Here is a 15,274-nt window from a genome sequence, read left to right as displayed (position 1 = left end):
CGGATTGCTGGTGTGTTAACAGAATCCTCGCTTGTACGGATGTGCCAACGTGCACACACACACACACGAGTTAAATGTCCATACGAGCATTATTCCTTAAGTGCACTGACGTTAATGTAAAAAAGCATGAAAATAGCATCGTTGTGTTTTATTTTACAATACACCAACGTTCCGCGTGTTAGATCGAGTAATTCCTCTTCTTCTTAGAAAAGCAGGTAAGGAGAAGCAACGGATGGGGGAAATGAAAAAGAATGTTCAAGGATTTGAGGCGAAAGAGAGAAAGACAAATATTTCTCCCTCTTTTCCCCGTCCACAAAGAATGGTAGGGAGGGTGGAAAAGAAATAAAGAGAAATTGGTTTCTTGAAGTCCTAAATGGGACTAACGGCAGTTGCCCCTTTTCTTTGCCACGGTGATTCTTCCGCGTCGCGGATTACAACAAAGCTTAGGGAGGTGGGAGACGCGAGCGAACCACCTCTTCCTTTGTTGGCAGATTTACTCTTGTGCCCTATTGAGCCGTCACTTGAGTACTTAGGCACTACAGGGTCATGACAAAATTCAAGTATAATTTCCGGTTTTGAAGGTGATTTTCAAAAATTTCAAAGATACAAGCAGATGTTTTCTGTATCAACCTTACGTATTACCGCCTCTCACCATATATTACAAGAAAAATAAAAACATTAAAGTTCAATAAAAATTGTAGGGCAGACTGTATACAGTTCAAATTTACATGAGGTATCAACTGTTATTTACAAAACGACCTCAAGGCTACAATACTAATCAAGTGAGCTTGAAAACGCAATTCCTGTTTTTTTTTCTTAAAGATGCGCCTTGTACACACTTGCACCAGTGAAGAGGAGTGGTTTCTTGCCCTCTGCCAGCCTAAAACTTACAGAAACTTCTCGGCAATTGAAAATTCAATATCTCTGTGCATGCTTACCACACCATCAAGTTTAGTAATGGAGAAGAAAGTTCGAGAATGGCGTCTGTGCTAAAATGAAGTAAACTTGTGCAACCCTACATACAGAAATCTACTAGAAAAGAAACGAAAACAAATCAAAGTTTTAATTTGACTCTCCCTTGTATTAAAATATAGAAGGTGTGTGTAATTCCAATATATCCAAAAATTCGAATTCAATTAAAAACTAAAGGAGGAGAGTTTGCATTTGCCATTTCACATACCCAAACTCCAAATACATCTACAAATACAAATCACAAATGTTACAGGATGCACTAAACTACAAAAAATTGTTAACGAAGGAGTCGGGGGTAAAACATGGAAAGTGGCATCTTGGTAATTATCGAGTTTAACAAGAAGAAAGGTTATTATAAAATATACTGCATATAATTGTTCTCGTATTGTTTTTACCAATTTCTGAAGCGTTCACGAGTCCAATGCTAATAGCATGGCATAGAAATTAGGCTCGAAACTTGAATGAAGGATCTTTTTACTTTGTAACTCAATAATGACTCAAATGTCACTATATTTTACTTCTGAGCCCTTCAATTGTATAAGAATTTCAAACTCAAATTTATCTCATCAACTTCAACATACACACACCCCGGATAAAATATTAGTCACCCCCAGGTAAAACATACAATTACTTTCCCAGCCCAACAGATCGCGTCCTGAGAGTACTAGCTAGTGTTGGCCAACGAGCAGCGACCTCTGTGATAAGGCTTGAACAGTTACCTCGAGAGATTATGAGCTTCAGTATTGTGGAAGCAGTTTGTGAAATGGGTGGCAAGTCAGTCGTGACGAAGTGGCAAAAAGGTGGCATTGTGTGGGCGTGCACAGAGACACACCTTTCCAAAAAAATAAGTGTTTTCATATCGATCGTTAGGACATGAAATCAAGTAAAATTAACACACTTTGTTGCACCTTTTCGTGAGATTAGCACATTTATCCCCTTTTTACATCCTCTTTGATGCTTCAGCACATTTTCCCTTCCTTTTCTTTCATGTTTTGTTAAAAAATTGGACAGAAAAATAAATAATTTTCAGTTTTCTTGTACAGCTACATAAAATCCTTCTGTAGAGCAGAACGAGGTTATAAAATGGTATAATATAAGGTAATGATTGCTGCTACAACCTTTGCAACCATTCCCATTGGCTGGTAGTTTTCAGGGGTGGTGGTTAGGTTAAGCTTGTTGGGTTTGGTTCTCTTAGAACAAGAAGACAACGAATTATGGTTGTAGCAGCAATACCGACCATAATATAATCATTGCAGCCCAAAAAGTTCCCAAGATAATGTAGCAAATCCCACCAGAAAAACGCAAACTTCCACAAAACCTATTCGGCAGAAGGCGTAGCAAAAGAGAGCATTGATTAAAGGCATTTTATCAGCACCTTTTTTAAAACATTTAGAACCTTTTTTCCCGTTTCCCGCCCATAATTTTACACCTTAAAATCTTTTCCCTACTTATGACCGACAGGGATCGCCGCCGTGTTGAACATCTTGAAGCTGCAGATCGGTTTCAAACTCGCCAGGAATTACTCCAAGCGGTCAATGAGGGTCGTTCCCAACCAGTTGCGGAAAGGAGATTGAGAAGAGGACTGCGTAGGATGAACATATGGAACAGAGTATCCCGGAAGAAACACGTTATAACAGCAGTCCACAAAGCAGCACGTCTTCAGTGGGCTCGGGGTCACCAACACTTCACCCCGGAGGACTGGAAACGTGGTCCAATGAGTCGAGGGTTTTTCTTGTGTGTGTGTACTCTAACGATACAAGGGGACGTGTGCACCATAGGTCACATGAGGCTTTTCATCCCGATTGTGTTTCAGGGGTAGTTCAAGAAGGAGGGAGTTCTATGACGGTCTGGGATTGTTTTTCACGCCACGAACTGGGCACATCGCACAGGTGACAGAGACCTTGAACCAGTAAGTATATCTTCAGTTTCTGGATGACCATGTGTTTCCCTTTTCCCTACACCTTCGTGATGAATGCTCCTGTCTTTCAGGACGACAATTGCCACTCTAGAACCACGATAAAATTCCCGGTTTTCAAGGCGAACTTTCAAAAAATTCAAGGGTACAAGCATATATTTTCTCCTTTTCAACCTTACGCCTCTTCCCCTCCCCCACACACGCGCGCACATATATCGTATAACAATATAAAAGTTCTGCGTGATTTCAATGTTTCCAAAATTTCTAATTCAATTCAATTGAACGATTAATTTTTAAAATATTTAATACATTTCACATACTCAGACTCGAAATACATCTACAAACACAAGTTAGAAATGTTACGCACGGAGTATACTAATCTACGAAAAATTGTAAATTGAATAAGAATTCCAAACTCAAATTTAACTGATCAACTTCAATATACATTATCTTGCAATAATCTTCGTCTGTCAGATAAGTCGTTCTGCAAAGGATACTAACAAAGTAACGGATTCAGAGATAATGTTTTATTTTTCACGCAGCTTTCTTTTCCATCCTCCACCAAAATAAAAGCTAAACTAAAAAACTTGCCTCAGGGCATTTAAAAATTCAATGAGATTTGCATTAATAAAAGTTGCAGTTTTTCACGTGCTTCTCCCTCTCTCTCTCTCTTCTCGTCCTCTGTCTCTCCCCCTTTCTCCCCTTCTTTCCACTCTCTCTCCCCCTCTCTCTCTATCTCGAGAGAGAGAGAGAGAGAGAGAGAGAGAGAAAGAACTTCTTCTTACTTTTCTTCCTCTCTCTCTCTCTCTCTCTCTCTCTCTCTCTAGAAGGAGAGAGAGAGGGATAAAGAGAGAGGAGAGAAGGAAGAGAGTGAGAGAAGAAAGAGAGTGAGAGAAGAGAGAAAGAGAAGAAAGAGAGAGAGTTCTCTCTCTCTCTCTTTCTCTCTTTTTTTTCTTCCTTTCTTTCCTTTCCTTCTTTTTCTTTTCTTCCTTTCTTCAGAGAGAGATAGTTTTCTTCTCTCATTTTCTTTCTTTCCTTAAAGAAGGAGAGAAGGAAAGAAAGGAAGAAGGAAGAGAGAGAAAGAGAGAGGGGGAAAAGAAGAGAGAGAGAGAAAAGAGAGGAGTAAGAAAGAGAATTTTCTTCTTTCTTTCCTTCCTTCTTTCTCTCCTTCATCCGTTCAGATAGAGAGAGAGAGAGAGGGGGGGGAAGAATTCTCTCTCTCTCTCTCTAAAAAAGAGAGAGAGAGATGCAGAATTCCCGGAGTCAATAATTCACGCAGAATTCCAGCAAATTCAAGGAATTCCCGGTGAGTAGCCACACTGACAAGAGCTCGTATTGTGTCTGCATGGCATGATGAGTATTCATACCTCGACTGGCCCGCTAATTCCCCTGATTTCAATCCAATCGAACATCTTTGGGACCATTTGGACCAGCGGGTGAATCGCACGAAGAGTCACCCACGAAATGGTCAGTGGACGCGATATTTTTAACACTCTCACCTATCGGTCATAAAGGCTTGTAGGTCAGACTTCTTACAGCACCGTAACTGTATCGTCAACGACACGAAAGAGGAATTAATAAATCATTGTCCGTCAGGAAGACTGTTAGCAGCCAAGCTGTCACTTCCGTTGGGAGAGAGCGTGTCGCAATTTGTCACAGGGGAGCGTCATTATGATTTGTGGTTTTCCGTCAAAGGGGCTATTCCGTATCACGCAGGAGTGCCTGTCCGTGGTGGCGAACTTCTTCACTGTAAGAAAGAGGGAAGGGGGCTGACAAAGTTGTAGGCCTTACCAAATCAACCAGTATATATGTTTTTTCAACGATTCAGATTTTTAATACAGTTGAATGATTCTTCTTTCTATTTTTCTCATTTTGCCCATTTTATGTTACTTTTGGCTAATAGCGACGATCATGGTACACTCACAAAGAACACCCATTGCATTGTGCCAAGAAGGCACATGGCACATATAGGGAGAGATGTGGGGGTAATGCACCACACATTCTTGATCTCAGCCATTTTAGGAGATGTGATCACCACCACGCACCGGACTCCTGTATCTTAGTACCCATTTACTTGAGGACGCTTTATGCAAGGACAGAGCCGGAAAAAATAAACCTTAGATAACGCACCTTCGGAATCGAACCCGGGTCTCCCGTGTGGCAGTCCTACAGTTTTACCGACTAGACTATAGCGGTTCCTCCATGATGGCGTAATCAAATATGTCTGGGTCGATATCCGGTGAAGGCACACAATGGATAGGACGACCTGTAGGTCCAGTTCCGAGTGCAAAACAACCTATGTAAATATTCGTTACGGTTTTAGCTGGTGTAAGCGATCGAAGTTAATGGCGCGACCTTTGAAACAATCTATATAATAATCTTATTAAGGAAATGCATTTATAATTTCTAAGATTTCAATCAAAACTATATGATAAGGATGTTATAGATACCGTTCATTTCATAGAAAATTAGAAATCGAATCGTTTAAAAAAAAAAACAACGAAATCTGTCCATTTGTTTCGGTAATATTTGAGAAAAACCATTTTGCCGCCATTTTCAATATGGCGACTTCTTAAGTGTTGCCATCTGCTATCCTTGTCGTGAAGGGTCGAGAACAAGAATCTGTCAATTGTTAAGAAAACTGCAAGGGAATTTACAAGTTATCGTGTGCAGAAATTTCAGTGATAAGTGAGGGCCCGACCAGGACTCGAACCCGGATCTATTGCATACGTTGCTATTGATCAAGAACTGAGCTACCGAGCCAGCCCTGGCTTCGCTGGATTGTCGCTGTTTTAACTGTGTGGAATTGAACATTCTACATAAACTCCGTACCAGCTAATAGACCAGGCGAACGAGAACAAGTCTCTGCGCAAGCAGTGACGCGAGACGGCTCCACCAATGAACACTGAGAGAAATGGGATTGTGTAAAGGGCGACGGGAGTTACCGGATTTCCTATGCAGCGTTGCAAACTTTTGAAAAGGATAATACCGAACGCACATGGCAAAAGACCGTATTTTTGTCTCCAGGTCCGTACGATTGGTTTAAGAATTTCTTAGGGAAATATTAGGGATAAAACTGCAAAAGCAAATTTTTACAAGCCGTGCACTTAGCGTACGGATAATGTGTGGACCGTACGTTCGTACATGCCATGAAATATCCATACATGTACGGTTAGGACCGTAAGGTTGGCAACGCTGCGCTTTCACCAATCTATTTTCCTCCTCCTCTGCCGATATGCGCGGCCCTGCTCTACAGTTACCTGGGGCAGGGTATAGTACATATCCTATGTGTCAAGGAGTAACAAAAACATCCTGTGCATATGCAACCCAAACTCACACGAACGTGATGCAAGTCTCCCAACGTTCTGAAAGTCAAGGGGCAAAATAACACACAAGGTTAAGAAGAAAGAATTTCTGTACTTACATGAGAAGAGGACATCTTGCAGGGCGAGTGCTGATTGGTGGAGAAGAGACCATAGTTCATGTTCCTTCAGACCCGCGGCTCGCACTTCCAGTACGTCAGAGACGGACACAGACATCGCTCCAGAGTCACCTATGAACAAGCAGCATCTGTCAATCACACATTACACACAAGTTTACGAATTGAATAGACACAATACGTTGAACTAATAATTACATTTTACTTTGAGCATAATTACCTTTAACACATTCAGCTGCGGATATGATTGGATTTCACACGCCAAAACCGTTTGGAAATTTACAGCACGTCCATATGTGTATCGTTTCATCCTGCACGTATGTAACCCAAACTCACACGGGCGTGATGCGGGTTTGCCAACGTTCGGAAACCAAGGGGCAATAAAAAAACATATGCTTTCATGGAAATCGACGCTCAATGTAATAACCGTGAACCATATCGTAACGAATCGGCGATCTTTTAGCATATTCATCGTGGCGGTGGTCAAACAGAGAACCCACCGAGCGAGAGGTGGGGTGATCCATGTTCTACACGCAGGTTTAATAGGTTTTAAGCGATGCTCATGTGTTGAACAGACGGTGTCAATGTTCCTCTATATACGCGACACGACTGTGCTCTTCGCCGGACAAAGTTAATGGCTGAAATATAAACGCCTTGTCGTGTATGGACATGATGGGAAACGACACGTCCAAACCTGTAGCGAACTAGCGGCGTTCGGAAGTCGACTCTTATCAACAATTCGCTATTATAATGTAATTTGATTTACGGTTCGCGCCGCGGGCGATGCCTTTCTATGTCGCTACCTCCAAAACGCCATTAAGAGCTTCTGTACAGGAGCAGGTGTTGCCAACTCGCATCAGGAAAAAAACACTAGTTTGGTTCCACGGTTCCGAGCAGCGAACTGGAAACTACTATATCAGCAATTGCAGAACTTCTTAAATATTTCAAGAAACTGAACCACATGTTTGTATAGTGATGGTGGCAAAGGAAACTTGTCCTACATAAGAATACTGAGTGATATTAGAAGAGGCCATGTACTTACTTCGGTAAGAACCTTAAATGATGTCTCAAGTAAGGAGCCAGGCTTGACTACTGAAGAGCTACTCTCACACTACAAACTATGAGGAGCAACATTAGAAAACCTTGAGTTTGAAGTAACGTGTCAGCTTTGAAACCTGGAAGACAATCCTACGCTCACCGCAGAGATCAGTTTATGTTTAAAAGAAGTGAGAAGTGTCCAAAGCCGTATATGTTCGCACCTCTGTGCACTTATATCATCATCTTGCGCAGACGTCCAAGTTTTCCTGTGTAGAGAAGAGAGCACACTGAAAGATCACTGCATATACAAGCACACTCAAAGATAACTCAACGTGTCTCTTCGTAGTGAAAGTTTCCGCAATCACGTCACGCCGACGACAGCCGACCTACACCTCATCAACAGGTGCTGTGGGATCCTCCTGGTGCGAGACGACATAATTGAGCTCCGTGTCTGAGTGTCTGGTTTGCGGTAAGTAGTACACGAGGCACGACACTCCGACGAGAAACAAGAAGAAAATAAAAACAACATCAAACATGAGAAGAGAGTTGAGTGCCACAAGCTTCATATAGGAGAGGAGGAGGTGACAGGTGGTGAAGAAAACGGAACAGTGGTCCCAGACAGACTATCGTCAAGAGGTTCTGGAGCGCTTCGAAGCTACTGTCACCGCGAGAAGACAACCAAAGATTTCCAGTCGCTAGCTAAGCAGAACATAATCACCAAACACCATTTCAGTAACCGCTCAGAACACCATGGCAAGTCCAGAGCACGTGACACTTAGGCATCCACTCGCCGGACAGCCACCTGCTGCTTCTCGGATCCGCCAATCGGGGAGATGGTGCAGGGCACGATGTGGTACAACGCGTAGAGCATGCCGGAGCGGAATCTGCCACCTGTGGCCCACCGTTGAGCGCGAGCGAGACTGAGAGGAGACGCCGTGGAAATGCAAAACCGAGGCATGAGGTCCGCGAGCAGTGATGCTACTTTAGTTCCGCGAAAATTTCCCTCTCCCGAGGCAAAAATTCCCACTTATCGAAAAAATTTCCCTTCGTCGAGATAACTCTTCAGAGGATGATAAAAAACAGTTCCTCCAACTGAAATCAAAGTTTATGGCCTATTTTAAGGCCACGTCTCCTATCCGGAGGAAAAAGCATGACGCCTTAGACCACACGGCCACAATGCGGTATTCCTTTTAATAGTAATATACACTCCTCACAAAAAGTTTGGAATATTTTTATGTTAGACAATAGTTGATAGACACGGCCTTGGAATGCAACAACACATGATATCTGTCTGGTGGACGTTCACGTCTTTTCGCCGACATATGCCACCGTGCCTATCTATCACCTATTACTTAATATAACAATATTCAAAACTTTTTGTGAGGAGTGTGTGTGTGTGTGTGTGTGTGTGTGTGTGTGTGTGTGTGTGTGTGTGTGTGTATTATATATACATATATATTACTTGATTTAATAAGGTTATTGTACGTCGCTTTTTCTGCAACTTTTGACTTCTCTCGGCGAGTGGGATGAATGGTGATATACAGCGTGTCCACCAAGTCCTGCTACCGTTACAATGAAAGTTAACTCCTAAACTATATGAGATAAAGACATGCTGTTTTTTGCACGTGTTCTACAGCTCTCAAAGTTTTATTTACAATTACAACACTTCCACATGCGCCCCGTTAGTATACCACCACACACACACTGTGCCTTCTCCTGTGTCGTCGTCACAACATAATCTGCAAAAAAAAACAATAAAAAATTAAACTAATAATAAATTACCACTACTTATTAAATCTTTGAGAGCTGTAGAACACGTTGCAAAAAACCGCATGTCTTTATCTCATATAGTTTAGGAGCTATGTTTCATTGTAATGGTAGCAGGACTTTGTGGACACGCTGTAGCTATATTTATTTATTATTACCTTCAACAGAGGTATATCCTCCAATGACAGAAGGCGTACATCATAATTATTATAATAATGAATAGTAAATACAAAATTACAGAATTACAATACTACTACAATTACAATAGATACATATGCAATCCAGTCACAAATTGTATGAAATATTCATTACATAAGTATAGGCATACAGAATAGTTTATAATTAATATATAAAAAAAATCATATAATATTGAGTATAAATACAGTCATTATGTATTAACTATCACATATTCGTACTTTCAGAACTGAATCAAATGATTTCTTGTAGTAAAGAATGGCATTGAAAATATGATGAGGCGGATGAAGGGACAGTCCCAAAAATATATATGGACAACTCGGCCTCCCGATGGAGTAGTGGTAACGTCGTCGCATTGTAATCAAGGGTTTCCCGGTTCGATGCCCGGTAGAAGCACATCGCAAAGTGGTTCGGATCCCACTTTAAACCGAAGGTCTAGTTCCGTATAGCCGGTCTGTGCAAAAAGTGAACTTGGAAACAACAATTCAACGACAAATCTTACAGCTCTGGCTGCAGATCCAGGCACCAGCGCCTCGTTAGACAGCAAAAGGACAGGGTGTAGTACGTGGAAGTGAGGTTGTCATTTTGGTGGCTTCCTAAAGGGCCAGTACAAAGAAATCAAACTAATCATAATAGATCGGTAAGTGGACTGATCGATTGATTGATTTTGTTGATTATCGTCACTTTCTGCTCCTTCGGCTATTGCGACGACGAGGATGAATGAGAATACGACGAAATTGATGAAGGGAAACACAAAAAGAACACCCAGACCGCGATTCGAACCAGTACCTCTGGCGACGTTCCATGCAGTGCTAACCACTCCTCCACGGAGGTCGGGTATGAGTAAGTGGAGAAAAGAACACTATCGCAACATCCCCCATACAACTGAGAAGCTTTATCAGGCATAAAGTTCACCAGTCGTTGCACTCATAGGTATCTAAAGAATGCCATGTCAGAAGTTAACCAATCGGTACTAGTTAGATATAGTGAAAAAAAAATTAATTCGTTTATACCCGAATTATTTACATTTGTACACTTACCTTATATGCATAGCGGAACATTTTTCAACTTGAGATTATGTTGTTTTTTTTCACTGAAAAAAGCGTAATTCTTAACATTAAAAGTATTTATTGGTCGTTAGGCGGGCAAATCTTGACTCACGTTGTCTATCGTCAGCTGATATGCAGTGTTTCCAAACTTATGAACCGATAAATGCCGCACAAACTATTCACAAAAGGTTTCTAAGCAAAAATTGATCCACAAACCATTCACGGAAGGTTAGGTTAGGTTCAGTTAGGTTAGACAAACATAGAAAATTAAATTGAAAAAAAAAATCGCTCACACGTCATCTTGTAAAACTACCGCGTGGTTGCTACACTGACAGGGGGGTTACATAATCGAACGCACGGAACATTTGATTCACGTAGTAGACGGTAATGGCGGCACGGAGATACATGAATGTCCAAAATTACATTATTTACCGGCCGAATAAGTTGCACGAATGGAAAAAACACTATTCCGAGCTTCCAAAAGTCCACAGGAACTCAATTCCGTAAGTATTTTCCCGTCTTTTCTCCTGTAAATTTGAAGAAATGTGTTTTCACTATATCTAACTGTTACCAACCAATCTTCCTGAATTAGTGGTATTGGAAACAGATAAATAAGGTTCTGACCCAATAGGTATTATAGGGTAAAGACTCGGCATTATGGAGAAAGGAAGGAGAATAAGTATTCAGTGTAACGGGGGGTGAGGGGTCAGATCCATGAGACTGCGGTTTGGAAGCAGCAGGAGAGTTTTTGAGAGAGCTAGACAACGTCGCACCTAAGTGTTCACTCTGAAGGTTAGATCTATCAGCAAAGATAGGTAACTTAGGAAGGAGAAAGAATTGAATGATCCTTTCTCAACCATGAGAGAGGAAAGAAGAGTTTACCCCCAGGCTCTCTCTCTCTCATCTTCCTTTCTCTGTCTCTCTCTCTTTCTTTCTTGAGAGAAGAGAAAGGAGAGTTGGATACAATTGGGAGAGAGAACCCAAAAAGAAAAGAGAAAGAGATGGAAAGAAAGGGAAGTGAAAAATGAGGCACAGAGAGAGAGGTAACGAAGAGAGAAGGAATTAGGAGAGAGAGAAGGGGGCTTTCTCTCTCTCTCTCTCTCTCGAAAAAGAGAGAAAGCATTCTCTCATGCCCCGGTTACCTACCCCTTTACTAATCATGTGTGATCCAAACTTGAAAGCGTAAAATCCAAATAACAGTGTTTTGCCCTATAATGAATGTGTGTTTCACCTCTCGCTCCTTGCCACTAAGGCATCAGCAAGAGCCGAGTGCTCTTAATCGTGAGGATGAATGGTGATCGAGCTACGCCATCCATCGAGACACCTAAAGGTCCCTGATTCGATACCCCGTTCCTAAGAGAACGCTACCTATAGCCTTAAAATGGAAATATATATATATATATATATATATATATATATAAACATAAGGGTGTAAGGGGTGATCCTTTTCTTGAGACACAAAAATGTAAACTTTTTTCTATGTAGTACTTCATAGACTGCATTTTGCAGACTAGCGAGGCTCTGGAGTCTTGATTCATAGTCAGTATAATCCTCTGTCTGACTGGCCTTTCATCTATTTCACCTTATCACCATTCATCATCATCTTCGCGATTAGCCAAAAGTGGCGGAACTGCGAAGTACATGGATGAATGACTTTGATTTATTTTACTTCGCTTTTCTGCCACTTTGCCTAATCGCGAAGATGAGGATGAAAGGTGATAAGATGATTGGTTGGTTGATGTGGTGTCTTAAGCCCACTTTATGCACAGTAAGGATAATTGGGACTGGACCTACAGTTTAAAGTGGGATCCGAACCACTATGTGCCTTCACCGGGTGCCGAACCCGGGACCCCTTGATTACAAGGCGACGACGCTACCAGTGCGCCATCGGGGAGGTCCTGGTGATAAGATGGAATGGATGAAAGGACAATCACAGATACCAAAGAACAGCACTCAACACTAGTCCCACGGATGATTATACTGCTGTAAATCCAGACGCCAGAGCATCGCTTGTCTCTCGTTAGTCCAGGGCGTATTAAGTGGAAGGGGGTGTCTTCATAAAGAGTCACCTCTTACACCCCAAATACGAAGTAAAACAAATCAATCAATCAATAAAATAAAAAAATGATTGATTGATTGATTTGCTTTATTTTACTTCGCTCTTTGCGCTACTTTTGGCTAATTTGCGAAGATGGGGAAGAGTGATATGATGAATGGACACTCACAAACATCCATGTCCATGCAGGGATTCGAACCCGGAACCCCTGGCCTCGTGGCGCGATGTGCTAAATTGTTGCTTTAGTCAACTTTATGTTCAGGTAGGCTAATAGGGACTGGACCTACAGTTTAAAGTGGGATCTTCACTGCTATGTGCCTCCACCGGGTATTGAATACCCCTTCGAGGTAAAAAATGTATCGAATTAAAGGCAATAAACTAATTAGCACGTTGAGTGAAATAATAAGTGTATCAATCCTCCAGAATTTGTGTGTCGATTAAATTTCCCTCCTACCTCAAAAAATTCCCACTTCAGAGGGAAAAATCCCACTAGCATCGAATCGATCACATACTCCCACTGCGCACGCTCGGGGACTCCTCCATCCACCCACCGTCAACCCACACGCTCGTCACCAGATGAGGGTGGCGAAGGGATAAACACAATTTGACGAGAAAGAAAATGCGAGTCGAGCATCCTCCCGCCAAGGACGAGAAAAGGGCAAGTTGCACAGAAATGTCTTTCTCTGAAGTTGCTGCAGGCGAGGCTATGTGCAACACTGACACCTACACGAGCTTACACTCGCGACCTCTTGGGAAAGGTAAAAAAATATTTCCTCTGGCATTACATGGTCTCACGTGTATATACGTTCGACATTCAGACCTGTTTTTGTTTTCTGGTAAATTCCCTAACGTATTTAGGCCGGAGTTGAACGAGTTTATATCAAACACTCAATATGCTGACCAAGGCAGTAATTTATTTTATTAAAAACATAAACTAAACGTAACGTTACTACCTTCTAGCAAGGTTTTATTCAGACTCTGTATCAAGTACAAAAGTAACAAGATACAAAAACAGGGCATTATATATACACAAACATTACTCCCTCCAGACTATTAGAAAGTTGTTCTGGAAGGAAGGGAGGGAGAAGCATCTTAGGAATAGCGAAGAATGCAAACAAGAAAAAGGAAAACAGAGAAGAGGAAAAGGAAGGGATTATCTACGAAGTGAAATGTAAAGAATGTCAGAGTGTGTACATAGGAGAAACGAAAAAAAGGCTGAAAGACAGGTTGAAACAACATATGGATGATGTACAACTTAAGAGAGAGAGAAATGCAATATTTAAACACACGAGAGAAACAGGACATGACATAGAGTGGGATGAGGCTAAGCAGATAGGAAGGGAGAAGAGAATGCTAGTGAGAAAATGGAAGGAGGCCAAGGAAATAGAGAAGAAAGGTGAAGAAGACACAATAAACTGGAATGAGAGACTGAAGTTAAACGTAGAATGGAAGAAGGTGTTAGAAATAGTGGGAAGGACAAGAGAGAAAGAGAAGAGAAGAAGGAAGAAGAATGAAGGAAAAAGAGCATGAGATAAAGAGTCCAACCACATTCTAGATGGAAGAAAATATGTACAGTTGACAAGGGAAAGCCACCTGCTAGAATGTTCCAGAACAACTTTCTAATAGTCTGGAGGGGAGTAATGTTTGTGTACATATATCGTCCTGTTTTTGTACCTTGTTACAGTTGTACTTGGTGGAGATTCTGAAGAAGACCTTGCTAGAGGGTTGAAACGTTACGTTTAGTTTATGTTTTTATAATAAAATAAATTACTGCCTTGGTCAGCATATTGAGTGTTTCATATAATGGAAACAAGGCTTAATGGTGTTATAATTGGAGCTTATATCGTGTTGGCCTCACACTGGCGTCGATTCCATCAGACTTTGATGACAAACGCAAAACGGGCTTATATGTAAATGCTATAAATCAAGGTTACTTTGCATTGTCTGTGCGAATCGTGGTAAGCACGTTCGAAAATGTTGATTTTTTATTTTCTATATTTTTACACATACAATGTTGGTCAAATTATTGGGACTCATTTTAAGAAAAGAAGCCCTTTTCCTTGTTTTGAAAGTGTTGTAACTTTTTATGGGATTAAACTGTTTGTCTGCTTCGATATAATCTTGTTTTCCACAATCCTTTCTTTTACTGTGTTCCCAATAGATGGCAGCACGAGTCTTTGCACATTCACAAAAATGCCTGGAACAATACGTACATTGTTTACAGAGCTATTTATGCTGTTTGTTTCGTTATAACTAGGGCTCGGAAGTTGAAGACCTATAAATTGGCAAAAAAAAGACCTAAAAATATCAAAAAAGGACATAAAAACGGAAAAAAGGACGTAGAAATGTGATCCAAAATAATTAATAACTTCAGTTTTAATTACATATTTAATTAATTTAAAAAATGAAGAATTCTGGTGGTATGGAACACACACTGCGAAAAAACTATATGAATGAAATTCATCTTCTTTCAGACATTATATATTTTTTAGATTAACATAATTTGAAAAATCATATTTTTCCTAACCACACTAGGGTTACAGAAATAGTACTTCGGATTCTATTTCAGTCGTCCAAAAAGGTTTTTCTCTCGTTTCAGGGATGGTTCAAATATATTTATTTCTTTCCTATTTTTATTCCTTTACTACAGAAAGGATGTGTAAGAGGTGATGAACTGATGATGATTCGAATTGAGAATGGGCAGTAAAAACGTAGTCGAAAGAAGGTGAAGTTGCACAAAAAAAAAGCAGTTAAGATCTTAAAAAAGGCTAAAAAAGGACCAATAAGCCAAAAATGCGTCAAATGTGAATCTGATTCTTTGAAGAAGCCACAAAACACACTTT

The 15,274-nt window shown here is 40.9% G+C and overlaps 1 protein-coding gene across 1 annotated transcript in view; it reads right to left on the bottom strand.

Annotated features, from left to right (window-relative positions):
• LOC145997452 (tyrosine-protein phosphatase non-receptor type 13-like) overlaps positions 1-15,274 on the bottom strand; it is a 460,227-nt gene that overhangs the window by 331,907 nt on the left and 113,046 nt on the right. Inside the window, exon 3 of the mRNA XM_083134519.1 lies at positions 6,312-6,440. Coding sequence (XP_082990645.1) covers positions 6,312-6,426 — 115 coding nt within the window. The 5' untranslated portion in view covers positions 6,427-6,440. The remainder of the gene's footprint in view (positions 1-6,311; positions 6,441-15,274) is intronic.

This window comes from Lepisma saccharinum, chromosome 13 (genome assembly GCF_977018435.1).
Source record: "Lepisma saccharinum chromosome 13, izLepSacc3.1, whole genome shotgun sequence".
NCBI classification, from domain to species: domain Eukaryota; kingdom Metazoa; phylum Arthropoda; class Insecta; order Zygentoma; family Lepismatidae; genus Lepisma; species Lepisma saccharinum.
Note: the sequence above shows the minus strand (reverse complement) of the source record. Positions and strands in the feature narration are given on the sequence as shown.